The sequence below is a fragment of the Mangifera indica genome, chromosome 19 (assembly GCF_011075055.1).
Source record: "Mangifera indica cultivar Alphonso chromosome 19, CATAS_Mindica_2.1, whole genome shotgun sequence".
Taxonomy (NCBI): Eukaryota; Viridiplantae; Streptophyta; class Magnoliopsida; order Sapindales; family Anacardiaceae; genus Mangifera; species Mangifera indica.
The window spans coordinates 4,065,402-4,085,103 of record NC_058155.1 but is presented as its reverse complement, the minus strand read 5'-3'; the positions used below and the strand labels follow the sequence as shown (position 1 = coordinate 4,085,103).

Below are 19,702 nucleotides of genomic sequence, written 5' to 3'. Positions count from 1 at the left end.
TAAAAAATTTAATTTACAAATTTTTTGTTTTCAGGGGATTTCTCGGAGAATTCTAGTTGATAATTAGCCTAGGGAAAGATGATATAATGATGCGCATAGTTTTATGGCTAAGATAAAAGTTAGAAGTCATGTAAAAATAGTTAAGCATATAAGGAGTACTCTTAATCGTGATCAGAAAGAATTGTTTAGAGAAAGTTGCTTTGGACAATTTTTGAATCTGAAAATTCTGAAACATAACTCCACTTTAATGTATTATGTACTCTTTCGACAAGTTAATAAGGAAGTGCTGGGAGAAGATTTTTGGTTATACTTAATGAGGTCAACTATAGATTTGGCCTTGTTGAGTTTGCTCTGATAACGGGGTTGAGATTTGGTAAAGAGATAGATAGGAGTGATACAGTTGGAGAATCACAGTTGAGAGAGAGGTATTTTCCAAGTGCCAAACATGTATTCTACAGTGATCTGAGAAAAGTTTTTAGAGAGAAGACATAGGACAATAATGATGAAGATGCAGTGAAAATAGTTACACTCTATTTGTTTCACTATAGACTGATGAGAGCAAATAATAAGAAAGTCGTATTAGAATGCATCTTGAGTATAGTTGATGATTGGGATGTCTTTAATATATATCCATGGGAGACAATTGTTTAAAGAATGACTGTAGAATCTATGAGTTGGACCATACGTAAAAAGTATGATGAAGTTTCAAAAATATATCAATTGAAGCAAGTGAAATATGGTTTGTTTAAAATCAATTAACTGAAAAATGAAATAGGTAAGGAGTGACACAAGTAAAGAAGTGTTTTAATATAATAAATATTTCCATCTGCCTCCAAAGCTAGCCTGTCAAAATCATTAATGAATAAAATCAATTGTATCAATGTAAATTGTTTTCATGCAATTGTTTAATCACAAGTGTTTTCATACAACAGTTCCATTCAATTTTTCAATTTTCTTATGCATGAATTCACCCAATTTTACATTGCAATGTCGCTCACAATTTTCTGCACCTCGCGCACACCTGCACACACTCGCACGCACTTGCACTCACTTTTCGCACTCACACACACACACGCATTCTTCGCACTTATATTCATCTTTTTGTTACGACTTGTAAATATCGACAATTACGTCAAAAATTATCTATTTTCGAATAAGTTTTTGAATATTCAAATAATAAGTTATCAAACGTATCATATTATCAATATGATGATGTAAAGTAAGAAAAACTATACCGAATTTTATGTAATTAGGAGAGAGGGGTATTATCGAAATATAAATTAAATTTGTTTAAAAAAATAAAATCACTTAAAGTTTGTCTAAAAGGGTTTAGACGGAAACTTTCGTGTCTATTTCAATTAATATGTTGGCAAGCTAGAGCAAAAAATGAAGGAAAACAAATATCTTGTGAAATTTGAAAAACAAGTAGAAGGGATTCACCCAATTTTGCATTGCAATTTCGCTCACAATTTTCTGCACCACGCGCACACCTGCACACACTCTCACGCACCTGCACTCACTTTGCGCACACACACACACACACGCATTCTTTGCACTTATATTCATCTTTTTGTTACGACCTGTAAATATCGATAATTATGTCAAAAATTATCTATTTTCGAATAAGTTTTTAAATATTCATATAATAAGTTATCAAACGTATCATATTATCAATATGATGATGTAAAGAAAGAAAAACTATACCGAATTTTATGTAATTAGGAGAGAGGGGTATTATCGAAATATAAATTAAATTTGTTTAAAAAAATAAAATCACTTAAAGTTTGTCTAAAAGGATTTAAACGGAAACTTTCGTGCCTATTTCAATTGGCAAGCTAGAACAAAAAATGAAGGAAAACAAATATCTTGTGAAATTTGAAAAACAAGTAAAAGGGATTCACCCAATTTTGCATTGCAATTTCGCTCACAATTTTCTGCACCATGCGCACACCTGCACACACTCTCACGCACCTGCACTCACTTTGCGCACACACACACACACACGCATTCTTTGCACTTATATTCATCTTTTTGTTACGACCTATAAATATCGATAATTATGTCAAAAATTATCTATTTTCGAATAAGTTTTTAAATATTCATATAATAAGTTATCAAACGTATCATATTATCAATATGATGATGTAAAGAAAGAAAAACTATACTGAATTTTATGTAATTAGGAGAGGGGGTATTATCGAAATATAAATTAAATTTGTTTAAAAAAATAAAATCACTTAAAGTTTGTCTAAAAGGATTTAAACAGAAACTTTCGTGCCTATTTCAATTAATATGTTGGCAAGCTAGAACAAAAAATGAAGGAAAACAAATATCTTGTGAAATTTGAAAAACAAGTAGAAGGGTCGGCATTTCATGCTAAAAAAAATATACTCTTCAACTTAGACAGGTGTAATTTATACTTAATCAGAAGTTAATTGAACAGAAATATATATTTATATTCTCTATACATGAGATTTACATAAATTAGCTACATAATCCACATTTATCCACAATTACAGAGATAATTTACAAACAATCTCAATTTCCCCTGGAAATTTTTACTATATCCCAAGATCAAAAGATGGAGAACCAAGAACACTAAGATTTTGCGCTTTTGCTGGAGGAATTGTTTCTTGCTCATGAGGCAAACATTCTGACTTATGTTTCAGAATCAATGCAGCCTGTTCCTCCAGGGCGTCTAAATCGAGATTCTCATAAAATTCCTCATCATCAAGTACATCTGCATCTGCATTTGCATCAGCATCAATATTCTCAGCTTGACGCTCCTGACAAGGTTCTTTGCCGGTGACCTCAGACTGGAAAGAAAATCTTGACACTAAGTTGATTGCTGGTATGGATTCTAACTGATGGAAACTCAGCTTTCGTTTCCTCTCATTCTCTGTGATTAAATTCGACAGTTTACAAGAACTGGCTCCTGAGGTAATTCTCTCTTGGTTTATCTGAAATGATTCGGGACTGTTGCCAGCAGACTGATATTTAGAGTCAGTCTGAAGTGCCTGTACAGAGGGCAATGACTTTCCAGATGAGCTTCCACTATCGCCTATTCTGGTTGTAGGACTTGCAGAATCTGGACTATAAGCAGCAGAAAAATTTGGCCGTCTCACCAATGGTGATTGACTGAGCAAAGAGCGCCTATCATAGGAAATCAATCAGTTTTTAGATGGAGTCTTCACCATAGTGAATAGCCAAACAATAAACTTTAAGTAGAAATATTATTAGAAAAAAACTTCAGAGAAAATTTGATAGAAGGAAAAGCAAACAAAACAAATAAAAATAAACCCAAGATTTCACTGACGCCAATAAAGAAAAAAAAAAAAAACACTTTGCTAAGAAAAATCCAAAACACACGACATCCATATGAACTCAAACTTCAAATTTCAATAAGTAATTCAAGTTCATAAGTGAAAAGTTAAATCACATTTATAACTGTTATAAAAAGTGAAATTAGGTCCCTTACTGGGGACATCAAATTTAGCATCAAATAGTAATGTTGCTCCGACATTATTCGATGCACCTTTGTGCTGTAGTAGGAGCCTGGTATTTTTCAGAACGAGATACTGAATTTGAAATGGAGAATAGGACTTCTAAATTGTTAAATTTAATGAGTTCCATCAACATATAATATTGACTTCAATATAAATAATCAAATCTGTCTGAAACACTAGCAAACAGAAATTTTAATCATAATGATGATCTGGGGTACATTATGTCAGTAAATGTTACACATTAACTCTTATCTAATTTTCTCATCACATGTGATGTGTCCTCTTATAAAACATTACTTTATCACTTACCACATCAGCTTAGTATTTCTATTCAAAACTGAGTTTTCTAACTCTTAACAGTACCATGGAAGTAATATGCAAGATAGTAAATATTCCAGAACAGAAAAGAAGTTTTCTCCATTCATTACTATCTGCTTTTGACAGTAAAGATATATAAGTCTTGCCATTTGCTATGGTTCTATAATAACACCGGCCACACCCTGATTTCTCCACTCACTGTATTGTATGTACAGTGAGTGACAGAGATAGAATCAAATACCTATATATTGCCACCATGTCAACTCCACTTGATTCAGCTTGAGTACTAGCTGCTGTAGGATTTATCCTGTCATCTATGAAACTATCATCATATGAGTTTTCCAGGTCATCTTCCTCATCATCAGCAGTTTCAGTTTCTGAAGACACCCTGAGAGGCAATAAAAAATCCATTTCAGACAAAATTCCACCAAGAGCATTTGGCAAGAAATTTAGAATCACTTGATTTCTTTGTATACATGCAATTTGAGATTACTATCTGTTAGGAACCCAGCTCTTATTCAACCAAAACACAAAAAATACATAATAAACTAAAATATTTCATTAACTAAAACATTACAAGATAAACCGAACAGTTCGAAGAGTTCGGGACCTCCCATTTTCCGCCCATTCGAGGCGCCGGAGACCTCCCTAAATCAGCCGAAGGTGGCTGCCTTCAAACCCAAACCCTAATATTTTTCTTCTCTTTCTTTTTTCAAAACTCAAAACATACATTTATAATAAAAATGGGCCATTGGATTGATGACAAGTGTCTCAATCCTAACATTTCCCTTCCCTTCAAAATCATCTTATCCTCACGATGATTTTTTTTTTTTTTTTTTAATAAACTAAAACATTATTAGGGTTTGGGTTTGAGGGCAGCCACCTTTGGCTGATTTAGGGAGGTCTCCGGCACCTCGAATGGCCGGAAAATGGGAGGTCTCCGGCGCCTCGAATGGCCGAAAAATGGGAGGTCCCAAACTCCTCGAATTGTTCTGTTTATCTTGTAATGTTTTAGTTAATGAAATATTTTAGTTTATTATGTTTTTTTTGTGTTTTGATTTTGTGTTTTGGTTCAATAAGAGCTGGGTTCCTAACACTATCCAAGTGGAAAGTTTTGTATATTAATTTTTTATTTTCATATGCTTTAAATGAAGATAACAGGAACAATTTTAAATAGAAAAACTTTGCAAATAAATGAACTTACTCCGCCTCCTCCTCAATGAATGATCTCACATTATCTACTCGTTTCCTTTTACCTGAATTCAGTAACCAGATATCATACATAATCTTATTCATTGACATATTGTGGAAGCAATACAATTCTAGCATAATCATGCCTCTAATCAAACAAACCCAATGGTAGAACAATTCAGTCTGAGAAAACATCAAATTTTTAGATTAGAAATTCCCTGCTGAAAGTAAAAAAATACAGGAAACAAGAACTCAGGACCCCAGCAAAGACAGTCAACTAAAAGACAAAAAAATATTATAAACTCAAGTTACCTCTGCCATGCTTATTTTGGATGGGACTGGTACCAGAAATAGATCCGGCAAGATTTACACCAGCAATTCTAGTCTTTTCGTTCATGTCTTGCAAAAGCCCTTTTTTAGAACAATCTGCAGCTTTGCGCAGCCTTTTAAGTTTATGCACTGGCTTAACATGTTGTGACTTGCCTTCAGAATTCAGAAGCCAATCCCGACTACAATTAGGGGTTGTAATATTTGTCATGATAATTTTGGTTTCCTCAGCAACTGGAGAAGCAAAGTTACATCCTCTTGAACAGTCGATATGGTTCACCTTAAATAAAGGAGCTTGACATTCAATATTAATAGGAGAAATGGGGCAATTCCTTACATTGTCACTATTGTCCAAACCCCTTTTATTTTCCTCAAGACTTACAGAATTAGTTTGCTGTTCAGAACACAATTTGACTGGTGAAGCAAAATCTGCAATCAAAAATTCATTTCTTCCCTCATTATTTAATAGCCCTGCAAAATTAAAGTACATTCAGCATGAGTTAGTTGGCAACGTATAGTATACCTTGACTTCAGAATATAAAATAATGTTAGTTCGGGGTGCAAGTAGACCTCTGTCATTGATAGGTGACTCTGGAACAACACCAGTCTTGATCAAATTAGTTAGCCTGGGACTAAGTTCAGAATCTATCAAATAATTGCTGTATTTATCAGCCTGTAGGGATGGTTCTTTTATTTCCACTTCAAATGTCTCATCGGCCATATCTCCCTCAACTGCTTTCTCCTGCTGGGCTTCAAAATTGGGACTAGATATTTGGAGACTAACATTTTTAATGCATGTTGCCTGGGAAGTTGGTTGTTCTGCAACAGTTTTAGCTTCCATACCAAGTTCATCATAGTTTTTGTCAAAAGTCTTCAAATGTGAAGAATCTTCTTTCCAATGGTTCTGCAGCAGTGTACCGTTGGCACTTATACATTTAGAATGTAATAATTCTTGAAAGAAAAGAGCGGGGGGAGGTGCAATTAGGACATTTCCCAGAGCATCAACAGATACAAAATCTGAACCAAAAAGGTATGAGTGTGCTACAGAACTTTTGCTACAGAAGCCAGGCAAGCTATGCTTCTTCTCGGTGCCTAAAATCCTTACAGGAGATGTGTCAGGCTCTGTTACTTCTTTTGGTGATTTGGGTCCTTCAAGGTTGTCCAAAATAAATGAATCTGCAACAACATTATGGGAACTCGTTATAGACTTATCAAAAATCTGTACTGTTGTATTGCATAAGTATTCTAAACAGGGACTGCTACTAATTATCTGGATGGTGAAGATAATAAACATGGGACTCTGTTGATGAAGTCTAGTTGAAGCTTAACATACTTCAGTTGCATTTCAAAGAAAAGCAATATTATATGCATACACTTTTGAGTACAATTGGATACACAGATGATGTGTCATCATATGATTGAGTATTAATTTATCCTTAATTCATATACATCATCTATATACCAAATTGTGTACTCAAAAGTGTATGCACATAGTTTTAGTGTTCAAGGAAAACTGCAAAACTATTATGATCCACGAAATACTTTCAATGCCTTTATCATAATGAAATGTTTCAATCACTCACCTTATAGCTTAAACCTGGCGCAGGAGGTACAAACTCAGGAATGAGTTAAATTTAGTATAAGCAAATTTATAAGATTGTTCATATGTTCTAATATCTCTTACATTATGGTGACATCATAGCATATAGAAAGTCCAACAATGCACTACATTTACAATAGTTAAACAGCTTTGATACCCACTAACATTTTGGTTTATATGATCTAACAGTATGTAAACTGAACAAACTACAGAAATCCTCCTGAATACAAATTTGACAGCGCATGCTATGTTAGAGGTTTAAGATAATTACCTTTGTTATCATTTTCACATTGTTCAAAAGACTGAACTCCCAAGCCCTTGCCTGAAGAAAAATCACCCTGAAACCATTAAGTAAAGTTACAAGCAATGAAAATAAAATATTGGCATAAAGAATAATAGTACACTTAACAAAGTCCTCATACAAAGATGTATATACAAAGTGATAAGGCGAAATATAAATGGGAGAGTGAATTTGCAAAGGCAACCCTTTAATTGATATGTCATTTAAAGAGTAGTGCCACATCACTTTGGATTCATCTCTTCATAAGAAATACTTTGTAAGTGTAGTATTACTCTAGCAGAAAACTAGCGTTGCAATAGAGAGGAAACCTCAGTAAAGAATGTTCTGTTGTCACTTGAAAAGGTTATTCCTTGCAAATGTTGCATCATGTCAATCAACATCCCTGTTCTATAAGAGTGATTTACTTTGTGAACTCTGGAGGGAAATGCCTGGACATGTGGAAATGCAATAAGAGATAGTCTTGAAGTAGTATCATTTGTGTGCTGGAAATACTTGGCTATTAAATCAGTCTCAGTCACGGTTAACTTTTCTTTGAAAACTGGTGTCTCAACAGCTTTATCATTTTTAACTTTCTTCCCACGAGAAATGAATCGTTCAATAGACAGCTCAACGTATTGGACTTCCGGTTTGTAGATATGGGGTATCTACAACCAAACATGATAGAACTCGTAGATTTAGCAATTTAACACTACAGCAGTAAGAGATAAGGCCAAACAACTTTTCAAAGATCATACCATCCTCGGACTAGGATGGAAATTAAAGCTACTCATTCCTCCATTAAGCATGCGTTTTCTAATAGCCTTGCTGCTTGCTTGCTTTTGCATATAGCCTTTCATTTCTGACCCTTCACAAGCTAAAACTAGTAACATTTGTCAAGGGTCCACTAGAATAAGAGTTCAATCATTACAAAATGTTTCCAAAAAGTAAACAGATTTATATTATTAGAGTTTGTTGTAAGCTCATATCAATGTGACTGACAACATACTTCATCATCTGTATTAACCAGATGACAAAAAGGATATCAACTCGTCCATCATGCTTCCTTCCAGTTCTCCCCATCCGCTGAATCATTCTCAATGGAGAAACATTAGCATCAAAACATATGACAAGATCAACTTCCATGATATCCAGGCCTTCTTCACCAATTGATGTGGCAACAATGACATTGTATCCACCAGCTCGAAATTTCTGTGAGTGAATAAAATAAGCCAACAGAGGAAGCTAAAAATGACATTTAAAAAAAAAAGCGTAGCTACCTCCAGGACAGCCTGTTGTACTTTTTGTGATTGGCCTTTCAATGCTTTTCCTGTATAAAAGATGATTAATAAATATATTCTGAAGAAAAGGAATTTTACAAAAACAACATTTTGTCTACTGTTAACGTTTATATATTTCAGCAAAATAAAAATCAATTCTCAAGTTTCTCACCAGTAAAAGAAACAAAGGAAATTGCTATTACTGGGAAGGAAATAAGGGTGCTGAACTACTGACTAACTAACCTGAGCTTTGACCAATAAATTCAGTTGCTTTAACTAAATCACCAATGTTGTTTACTAATGCATTCATTATGTCCCTGAAATCCAAGTAACAATTAGGTCAGAGAAAGTTTTCCTAATTTCAACCATCATGCAACAAACATCAAAAACAGATTGACTTGAAGAATTTTTTATGCACCTGACACTTCCTCTAAAATTAGAGAAGATTATAACTCTTGAACTTTTTGGATCCTTCGTTTCTGCAACCACATATTTCTCAATCATTTTCAACCATACTTAATATTAGGAGCTAAGACAAAAACTTCTATGCACTGATTAATAATAATGGTAACATAATTCACAGGACAAAGTCATGGAGACTAAAACAAACTGCATTTTAACAATCAAACTCAAGAAGATACCAGGAAAATAGAAAATCAACAATAATGCAGAAAGCTTGAACCAGCAATCATGTCTTCAGATAAAAATTTAACAATACTGAAATTTTGGTTGGTGCTTGACAGAACTATTTAGCAACAAACAAGCAATGGGAGTTAGTGGATGCTTTGAGATGCTGATTTTTCTGAAAATTACCAGGAACAGATTGGTCAAACAACCGGTGAGCAAGGTTGTTGCAAGAGATGCCCTAAATAACTACTTATATAATTTCAATTCATAATATAGATGAAACTTGATTTCTTTAAGCTTTTAGATGCAAACCGTAGGTCAATACCAAAACCTCCCAACAAAGTAACAATATTTAAGGTCAAACTTTTTTAGTTTGACTACAAAGAGAATGTATTCTTTAGGAGAGCCAAATGGCATTTAAGCATGGCCAATTGAAAATGAAAGAAAGCACCACAATCAGTAGGATTAAGCAGTAGTCTGAATGTTCCATCTGAAGCCATAGAAATATGTATTAAGACAATTGCAAACCAATTTGATTGTAAAGAATGTGAAGTCCAATTATTCTGCAAGTGCAACCATTCTTTTATTTTTTAACAAAATGAAATAAAGAACATTAATAATAACAACAACAACAACAATAATAAGCTAATTGAATTTTAAAGTTGTTTGGATAATGTATCTGGAACAAATAAACAGTGTTCAAATTTAATTTCTCAATATAATCTCAAAAGTAATACCAAAATTGAGCAGCAGCAGAAAGGAACAATTTAATTGGTCACTTGAATCAAAAGCATGTTCATGGAAGCAAGAGGAAGTGACATGTTACATACTGAAATGGTCAACAAGTACTTCCAACATTTTTGACAATTTGGGACTTGGTGCACCATGGAATAAAGTTTGCTGCATTAAGAGCTTTACTTTCCGAATAACTTCATTTTTACTCATTAGTCTTGCAAATGACCTGCAATAATTAAGTTCAGACGCTTAAAAAATGCTGTTTGAAGTATTAGCATGTTTATATTATTAGCATGTGATAAAGTGGAGACAACACTAAGAATCCCCATCAGAAGCCCAAACTCATTTAACAGTTCTAGAATTTCTTTCTAAATCAAATATTAATGTCACTGTCAACTCATTGTACAATGCAATCTAGTGCTGGTCCATGGATGGTATGACTAAAATTAAATCAAATATTCAAAAATTAAATCTAAAATTGAAATATTTACTGTTTGGAGTATGTACCATCATGTCAAATTCATTTGAGTTTGTCTGACTCCAGATAAGAAAAGAATGTAGTCTCTATTCAAACATACTCAGGTGCTTAATTTAAATCTAAAGCTAGACAACATATTCTTCTGGTATTCAGCTTAATTTCACAGCTAAACAGATTGGCAATACACTAAGAGCAAGTTAAAGGCTCAAATCAAATGAAGCAATACCCAAAGGAGGCAAGTTACTGGAATCTGTCTTTACTGATAAAGACAGCACCCTCCTATCACTCGAAGGCAGCCTCCTAACCCTCTAAATGGAGGATGCAGAAGAACGTACCCTTGTCGCAACTTTTCTTCCAGCATTTCATATGCCGGCCTTATTCCATGGCTTGAAAGCAGCTTACATATGTGATAGAGAGTAATAAGAGCTCCAAAATAAGTTTCTATTTCACCACATTTGATGTGGGGAAGGTTTGGAGGAGGTGCTTGACGAAATTTGTCCCTAGAGTTGAGTAAATATACTGGGCTCAACTGTCCAATGCCAAAATGAAATGTAAGTAAGAAAACAAGGGAAAGTATGATTTCACAGAGTACTAACTAGAAAGAGATCAAAAAGCACCGAAGCCCAAAAACATAGCAGGAAAAGTTTTATATATTTCAATGTCTTATGAAGAAGCCAAGATAAAGTTTTAGATATAGTCTTTGTCAAAATAATGTTTTCAGGAAAGTAGTGTAACAATAATGATACAACACAGCATGAATAGATCCATTTTCTACTCTTTTCAGCATCTAAAGATATAAATCAAAGATCATAAATGATATTATTAAAGGAACTGAGAGCCACCATCAAATATCATCAATATTAGGAATCACCCAAAATAAATTAGCACCCAAAGCAATTTACACAATAATTTTAAAGAAACAATTTAAACCAATGTATGTATAAGATGCATTTTAACAAGATTTTCTATTTACACCGTATGAAAAATTAAGGAGCACCTTGTCCTGTTATAAAAATTCCCAGAACTGTATTTAAGAAAATGTAACAGTGGAACAGTTGGCAACATATAGACACATTAATGTACTAGAGATTACTGTCAAAATAAGCATGGAAGGAATTCAAAAGATACAGAACCATACAGTTCGGTAGTCTCTATTTTGAAGAAGTCCAATAGAGGAAAGCTTATTCACATAAGGGCGTATTATTTCCAACATCAGATTGTTTATCTCTGCAGCCTCTTGGCCCATCGGAACCTATCAATACCGAACATTTTAAAAAACATAGCTGCATGGTAATGCTTCTTAGGATAATGACCAGTATATACCTGAATCAGTTCTGTCTTTCTGTTGTGAACATATGGGCTGACATCACCATCACTTTCATTGCGATATTCTAGTGTTGATATATGTAAGTTATCAATAATATGCTGAATAGTCTGCTGCTTTGCTAAACAATCAAATTTTGCATTAGAATTTACAATATAAAAAATTCAAAGAAAGCAAGTACATAATTTTACTTACACCCTGGTGTTGCAGTCAAAGCCAGTATTCTCAGCTGCACAGGCACTGACATTAACTACAATTTTATAAATTCACTAGTATCAAGAATCAGAAAATGCATCCAAGACAAAAATCTTAAGTAACAATCAAGAACAGTTTGATCATGAGTGGTTAAGAAAACCATAAAATTTTGGTCCAACAAACCTCACGAACAGCCGTACAATATGCATAATTTCCAAGTGCTCGATGAGCCTCATCGATGACCAAACACACCAGGTATTTTGACAAACATGTGCCTAAAAGGATTTCCTTCATAAGCAAAACGTGGTAACAGGACAAAAAAACAATGATATTTAATTTAAAAGATAATAAAAGAGCATCAAATTTTTTAGTCCTCAGTATATGTAGTATACTAACATAAAAGTTAAAAAAAAAATCACCAGATTGAATATCCTTCTCCAGGACTTGCGGAGTAACAAAGAAAACTCGCTTAGTTTTCCAAAAGCAAGCTCTTTTGCTAGGACTTATCTGACCGGTCATATCAATTGTCCATTCCTGCAATCATTTAGATAGGAATCTTCTCAAAATATGTTAATGATTCTGACAAAGTAATTTTCCCAATCAAATAAATAATTGAGCAAGTCATTCCCAATGAAATGAAAAAAAGTATCTTACTTGTGGTATTCCTACAATATTATGGCAAGCTTCTATTTGTTGCATGACTAGAGGCCGAGAAGGAGCAGCAAACACTATTTTCCCTGTTATACAGATACCAAGAAAGATAAAACTTCCAACTGAACAAGAAAATCTAGATTGCAGGGATGTAGTACACGTAAGGCTCCATCAAAAACTAATTCAAAATTATCCCATATCCTTATTTGGGAAATGATAAAGAATGAAACAATAAAAATCTGTATATAGCGGACATAAATGATATGTGAACTTAAATTTCAATATTTACCAGTGGCCATGGTGTTGTTATGGAATCTGAAAATGACATCAGTCAGTATTGTGGAGAAAAAATAAGTACCAGCACTCTAGATTTTCAATTATGAGTATTTGATTTAATATCAGCCACTAACCATGCAAGGAATTGACTAGTACATGGGTCTTGAGAGACCAAAATTGTGACATCTCACAATGCCTAGGAAGGAGACATTCTTGATGCTTATGATGGATTACATTGCCCATATAAGAAAAACTCACCGAAACACTCTGTTAATCTTGCAATGCAAAATAACAATCAGCATCCAGAAATGATATCTAGCATATTTTAAAGGCTACAAATAGAAGATTGTCTCTTTACTTTTTCCACACAACACAGACCAAAGCTAAAGCAAAAGGTTGTATTTCAAGGGCACCTTTAGCCTCCTATACCATTTTGTAAGACTAGAACTCACCACTGGAACTCTCTCCAACCAACATCAGAAATAGGAGAATGGTGACTCAAGGCCTTAGTCTCCTAAACCTCATATATTCTTTTAATCTAATTAACGATATTAATTAGATAAATAATTCAGAAGTACACATCATGGACCATAAAATAAAAAAAGCCGCATGATATTTAATCAATGTTACATCACTTTGAATGTAACACTTGGGATACATAGCCTTTTTGGGAGCCAAGCACAGAGATGAAACTAAAACAATAAATGGCTTATAGTAATGTTGGACAAAAGAAAAGAAGTAGGAATGTGGTTGGTTTAACAAGAGTGTTAGTCTTACCTCGTGGAAACCATCTGAAGTAATTAAACATAACAACAGCAGCGATAAGTGTTTTCCCAAGGCCTGTTGGCAAGGCCACCAATGTATTTGAAAAAAGTGCCGTTCTAGTTATAGCAAACTGGTAATCACGAACAGGAACATTAACTGCAATAACAATAACAAACATAATTAACAAACAATCGTAACACATAATTAATCAATCTTATCTCTATCAACCCAATTGAATCCTGCATTCCTAAACTAAAAATCCACCACTCTTTCAAAACCACTTATGCACACAACTAGCTAGCAACCCTCTTCACTCGCCCCAAGGACCCTCCCCGTGGTTATGATGCCAAACGTTACACACATTAAAAACTGGCTCAAAAGAATACGATGCCCATTATAAATTCAATAGCCAAGTCTTAGCAACGCGAAACCCAATTAGATTGCTACAATAATCTACTGTAGCATAAAGAAAATGAAAAGACTAACCTGGGTATATCCAAGTTTTTGCCGCCTCAGCATCAATATCAACGTAGCATACCTTCTCATCAGACTCAGGCTCTGGTTCATTAGATTGTTGTTGACATTGATTGAATTGAACCTTTCCAAGAAATTTATGGAGAGTAGATTGCTTAGAAGTAGAACATAAATTAGATGAAGTAGAAGGCTTTTTGATTTCACAAGCCACATCGATTTCTCTGACAGCTGCTTCCCAATCAAACTCCTAATAATTAAAAAAAAAAATTAACTTATCACACTGCAATGAAAATGAAAGGAGAAAAAGAAGAAGTGAAATTCAACTTACATCGTCGTCATCGATGATTTGTAGGGGAGTAGAAGCCATTAAATTAAATAAAGCGGATCTTGTTCTTGGTTTGGGTTTTTGGAGAAAAACCCTTGGAAAGATTGGCGGCAAAACTTTAAAAGACTTTCACCTATTTGTTCAGAGAAAGATTCTCAATTTTGTTTGGGTTGCCGCAGGAAAATTTTATAAATATGAAAAAATTATTAAAAAATAATAATCACAAGATCTTTAATTAAATAATGCTATATTGATAATTTTGATTTTATTTTTTTTAAATAACTGAAATATTCATGTATGAGTGATTTCACTAGGGTAATTGATTAAATGCCAAAAGATATGCTCCCACCCAACTTTTGTTACACCTCCAAACTGATACTTTATTAAGTTTTGAAAACTTAAACTCTCACTCATAAATTATTAAAGTTAATAAAATTAATTAATTTTAAGAAAAAATTCATCATATAACTAATAATATATTAAAAATAATAAAATATTATCTTTTTTTTATTAGTTTGAAAAACTAATAACTTTTTTATAGGATTAAACTTTTAAGAGTTTCTTTCTTTTCTTCTCCTTTTTCAATATTGTCTTCAATCGACTTCTTTATTTCACCTCTTTTCTTCCCCTTTTTCTAGTGTCATCTCAAGACAAAACAATCATCTTTATCAAAATTGAAGATGACTGCTTTGTCGGGAGACTGCACAATAAAAGGGAAGAGAGAGAAGTTGGCTAAAGATGACACCAAAAAAGGGGAAAAAAATAAATCTTAGGAAAAAATATAACATTTTAAAGTTTAATCCTGTGAAAAATTATTAGTTTTTTAACTTAAGAGGAGAAATAGATAACGTTTTATTATTTTTAATTAATAAAATTATATATACACATTTTTAATTAGATGATATGTTATTATATAATTAGATGATATGTTATTATATAATTAGATGATTTTAAATTAAAAATAAAGTAATATCCAATTATATAGTAATATATTATTTATATATTCAAATTATATACTAAAAATATATACACATAACATTGTTCATATAAAAGTAATCTCAACTCAATTCTTATACATTTGTGGTAAATAAATTAAGGTTGGACAAAATTACTCCCGTATCTATACTAGCTATTGACTCATTTTGACCATTTGAAAGCTCGCATGCCCTGTACATACAACTCAACTCATAATAGATCTAAATTATTTGAAGAGTTTTTTATGCTCAAAATGATTTTTTTTTTTAAATTAATACACTGTTCATATGCATCTTTTTATTGTCTAGAGTATAGAGATTTACTTGTTTTTGTAATGATGATGGAGAAACATGAAGATGGGTTTAGTTTAGAGATTTTGCAGTTTAAGGGTCTATATGAGATAAAAAATAAATTTATTATTTTATTGTTTAATTGCGTGCATGATATTGTGACTAAAAATTAGGGATATCAGAAATGAAAATCATTCATCCTCAGAATTTTTCCAATATATGTTGTTCAAATTCAGAATGCACATTGCACATATTGGATACAAATAGCGCTTGACAATTTTTAACACAATTTATTAATTTGATACAACATAATTAGGATTAAGTTTTTTTTTTATATAAAATTTATTTTGAGTCAATCGGATAGACTTGAAATTAAATTACATAGTATTATAATTTACACGAAAATAATTTCATATGATTCAAATCGATTCAAATATTTTAGATAAATGTTTCTTTAATAGAATTTGTTAGGGATAAATTATTGAAATATTGAAAGTCCATATCAATGGCAATTAAATTTACCGATTACATATAATTATATTTTTATATAATTATAATTACTCACATTATTTTTATTTTAATTTAAATATTTTATTTTATTATTAAGAAGTAAGAATGTGATTTGGTTAGTTAAATTATTGATGTGTCTTAAAAGTCTTAATATGTAATCATTTGTAAATAAAATAAAATATTATATTATGTGTTTTATTATAATAAAATTATATACACAACTTTATACACTAATAATAACATGTCACCATATGATTGAGTATTGTCTTATCTATAATTTTGAACTACCTAATTACATGATGACATATCATTGTTTGTATATATAACACTACTCGTTTTATTAATAGTAGGTTGGAATAATTTAGTAAAAAAATGAAAACACCAAAAACAATTTGAAAAATAAAAACAACAAATAATTTCCAATTAATTTAGAGCAGGTTTGATCAACTAGATTATTTAAGAGTTAAATTAAAGTTAAAAATTTTTGACACGATTCTAATTTAGATCAGATTAAAGTTAAAGGTTTTTGATACGAAACCTGAACTAACACAATATAAACATGACTTGATGATATGAACTCAACCTAATAACACGAATTACCATATTTAGAAACAAATGAAGGTGGAAGTTAATATAATATTTTTCATACAAAACATGTATAGTGGGTCTTTCTAAATATTTACATTATGTTAGTTACAGCTACGCAAGTAACACATAATTAGGGTAACTGAAATTGTGTTACATGTGAATTATAAGTTGGTGAAATGCATGTTTAGAGGAGGTGTAATTAAAAATTTGCAAATTTGGGGTTAATTAAAACTTTGTCATACACTAATAATTCGTAGTGGGGGAAAATACAAAAAAATTTATCATATGTGATAGAGGACTGCAAGGCACACATAACGAGGGATAATTGAAAATTTTGCCATAATGGGGGTTAATTAAATTTGTCTATATGGTACATATTAGACACGTCAATTAGGATAGATTAAATGGAGATTTGATTTGAAATATAAACTTAAAGTTCAATCTAATAAGGCTTAATCTGATACTATAATATGTTAAGCCTAACTCATCGGTCGGTCTAATCCAACTTATTACTATTTAAAAAATAAAAATTAAAAAAATAAATCAGACGACAGAAGGGCTTCTGCCCTTCTACCTTTGTGGCAGAATTTAGCTTTGGCCACAAAGGCAAAAGCCTTTTAAGTCTTTTTTTTTTGAATTGTTTATTTATTTATTTTTCTCTATATAAACCAATTCAACTTTTTATCAATTTCAATTTTTCACAATCTCAATTCTTTCATTATATTCTCAATTTCATTTTCTCTCATTAACTCATTTTCAAAAATTATCTGAATTTACAAATAATAATTATTTGTATTTATAATTTTGTTTTCATTTTAATTTTATTATTATAAAATATTACAAATAGATCAAATGTTAAAAAAATTCAGAGATTTGGATGTTAAAAATGAATAGATAGATGGTATAGTATATATATATTATTTATTTTATAATTTATACAATATGTAAATCAATTTATTTGTATTATATTATATACTTATAATATTTTTCATCATATAATCACAATATTTCTTCACCACAAATGAGGGATTATAAATAAAATGTTCGAGGTATTGTTCTCGATTTTAATGATTGAAAAATAATTTATATTTAAAAATTTTTATTAAAATTTAAAAAAATTATTTAAATGGGTCGACCCACTTAAAGTCTGACCCATTTAAGTTCCGGCTCTGCCCATTTATATATAGGGCCACACTTTGGGCATTAAAAATATATGGGCCAACCCAGTTTGAAAGCTCATTACTATATAGGTCTGACTCGACTCATAAACCTGATAGGTCGAGCTGTAGCCAGCCCAACCCGGCCTATTGCCATGTCTAGGACACACATTGTTAGGCATGCATGGTCTAAGCAATATCTTTAAATGAATATTTTAGCTAGGCATGTGTGGTGTGTGCTCACTATGCATGAACTTTTGAGTCATGTGACTTTTCTTTTTTTTTAAATTCTATTGCTTTTTGGTAAAAATATTTGAAAGAACTGGAGTTAGATCGTGATGTAAGACAAGTGTAACTGTTGTTTTGATATTGATCATAATAATGAATAATGGTTGATATTGTTCAACTAATGAAAAGATAGACAACAAAATTGTTTAATAGTATACAATTTTAAAAAAAAAAAAAAATCACGAATTTTTATTGATGAATTGATAAGTTGATAATCCAAAGAATGACTATTACAAACTCAATCCCTTTTATACCTTCTTACCTGGCAAGAAAACTTATTAAATTGGAAAAACTTAAGTATCTATAACTAAGAATAATAATTAATTTCAAACTTGATGAAACTTGGACTTTAAATGAATAATATTAATTAAATTAAATAGAATTTTCTTAAAAATATAAAGACTCTTAGAAACTCTTTTATTATATTAATTAAATCAAAATAAAACTCTTGATATATTTGATTAAACATTAATAACTCAATAATTGAAACTTCATGATACTAGGAAGTTAACTTTAAATAAACTCAAAGATGTTATGAAAATTAAATTAAATCAAACTCTTCAAAACTAGAAAATTTGACTCCACATGGTTTGTCATGTAAACATATTATCTCATGTCATACAAAAAAACCACATCACCTTCCCAAATTGCCACACCATCACGTCACAAAAGTTATGTTGTCCATGTCATTCCTTTCTTCCTCTTGTTCTAAGTTGAAAGTTACCTTTTCCCTCTACCCTTTCTTTTATCTTAGGTAATCTTTTGACATCTTTTATCTTCATACCTTAAGTTTGTTTTTGTTTTATGAGTTGAAAGTCTTAGTCCCCTATCATATTGGATCGAATGTTGGAGTGATTGAGAATTTCCTAGCTTATCGTCACTTTAAAGCATAACTCACCACATGAAGCCACCAAGACACAATGATGAAAAATTATGAGACCCTAAATAAACATTAGCAAAAACTATGTTTTAGGAAGTGTAACACCCACAATATGAACCATGAACAAAGTTATTTCTGTCTTTTCTTAGTTGTTTGAAGTCAATATTGAATGTTGTATAAGATAAGAATATGGCTAAGTATTAAAACTGAAATTTGAGTTAATGAACGGTTGTGCAAGAAAGGTGCATGCTTGTTCATGCAATGTCATATATGATAAGAAGATAACATGCCACATATACAAAATTTAAAGGATGAACAATCATGCTTGTTAAGTGTACGCCCGAGAAAATTAAGTTAAGTCTTGAACCCAAGTACTAGCAAAGTTATCGGGTATGTAGTAGTACTAAGCCATGCTTAGAAAGTGTATTAACATAATTAGGGCATGAGAGAAAGACAAGTTAGGGTGAAAGTTATTTACAAGCATAAGTTAAGTAAGTGACTAGAGATGCATACATGCTTGTATATGATATGTTTATGAGATTGGCTTTACACACACTCGTAGCAAGATTAGGATCCTGAGCGAATCCTATAGGCTAAGAGATTAAGTCATTGTAGTTATGTGACTTCAGTGTTTCTTAAGATGACCATATGGGACCAAATGTGTT

The 19,702-nt window shown here is 31.8% G+C and overlaps 1 protein-coding gene across 3 annotated transcripts; it reads right to left on the bottom strand.

The window, feature by feature from the left end:
• Positions 1 to 2,435: 2,435 nt before the first annotated feature.
• Positions 2,436 to 14,523, bottom strand: LOC123202577 (DEAD-box ATP-dependent RNA helicase FANCM). Of its 3 annotated transcripts, XM_044618517.1 has the most exons (23): positions 14,353 to 14,519; positions 14,037 to 14,271; positions 13,563 to 13,706; positions 12,513 to 12,595; positions 12,278 to 12,392; positions 12,042 to 12,133; positions 11,859 to 11,913; positions 11,663 to 11,784; positions 11,478 to 11,591; positions 10,675 to 10,868; positions 9,957 to 10,087; positions 8,918 to 8,978; positions 8,743 to 8,816; positions 8,500 to 8,549; positions 8,266 to 8,431; positions 7,978 to 8,105; positions 7,552 to 7,887; positions 7,214 to 7,280; positions 5,913 to 6,518; positions 5,328 to 5,813; positions 5,029 to 5,080; positions 4,066 to 4,212; positions 2,436 to 3,153 (listed from the first exon to the last, which is right to left on the bottom strand). In XM_044618517.1, exons 1-23 carry the CDS (start codon positions 14,389 to 14,391, stop codon positions 2,562 to 2,564), a joined length of 4,089 nt encoding a protein of 1,362 aa, XP_044474452.1. In that variant the 5' UTR covers positions 14,392 to 14,519; the 3' UTR covers positions 2,436 to 2,561. The 3 variants fall into 3 exon arrangements, with proteins under 3 accessions (XP_044474452.1, XP_044474453.1, XP_044474454.1); XM_044618518.1 differs by lacking the exons at positions 13,563 to 13,706; positions 14,037 to 14,271; positions 14,353 to 14,519 and adding exons at positions 12,799 to 12,824; positions 12,920 to 13,389; XM_044618519.1 differs by lacking the exons at positions 2,436 to 3,153; positions 4,066 to 4,212 and having other exon boundaries at positions 5,066 to 5,198; positions 14,353 to 14,523.
• Positions 14,524 to 19,702: the final 5,179 nt, after the last annotated feature.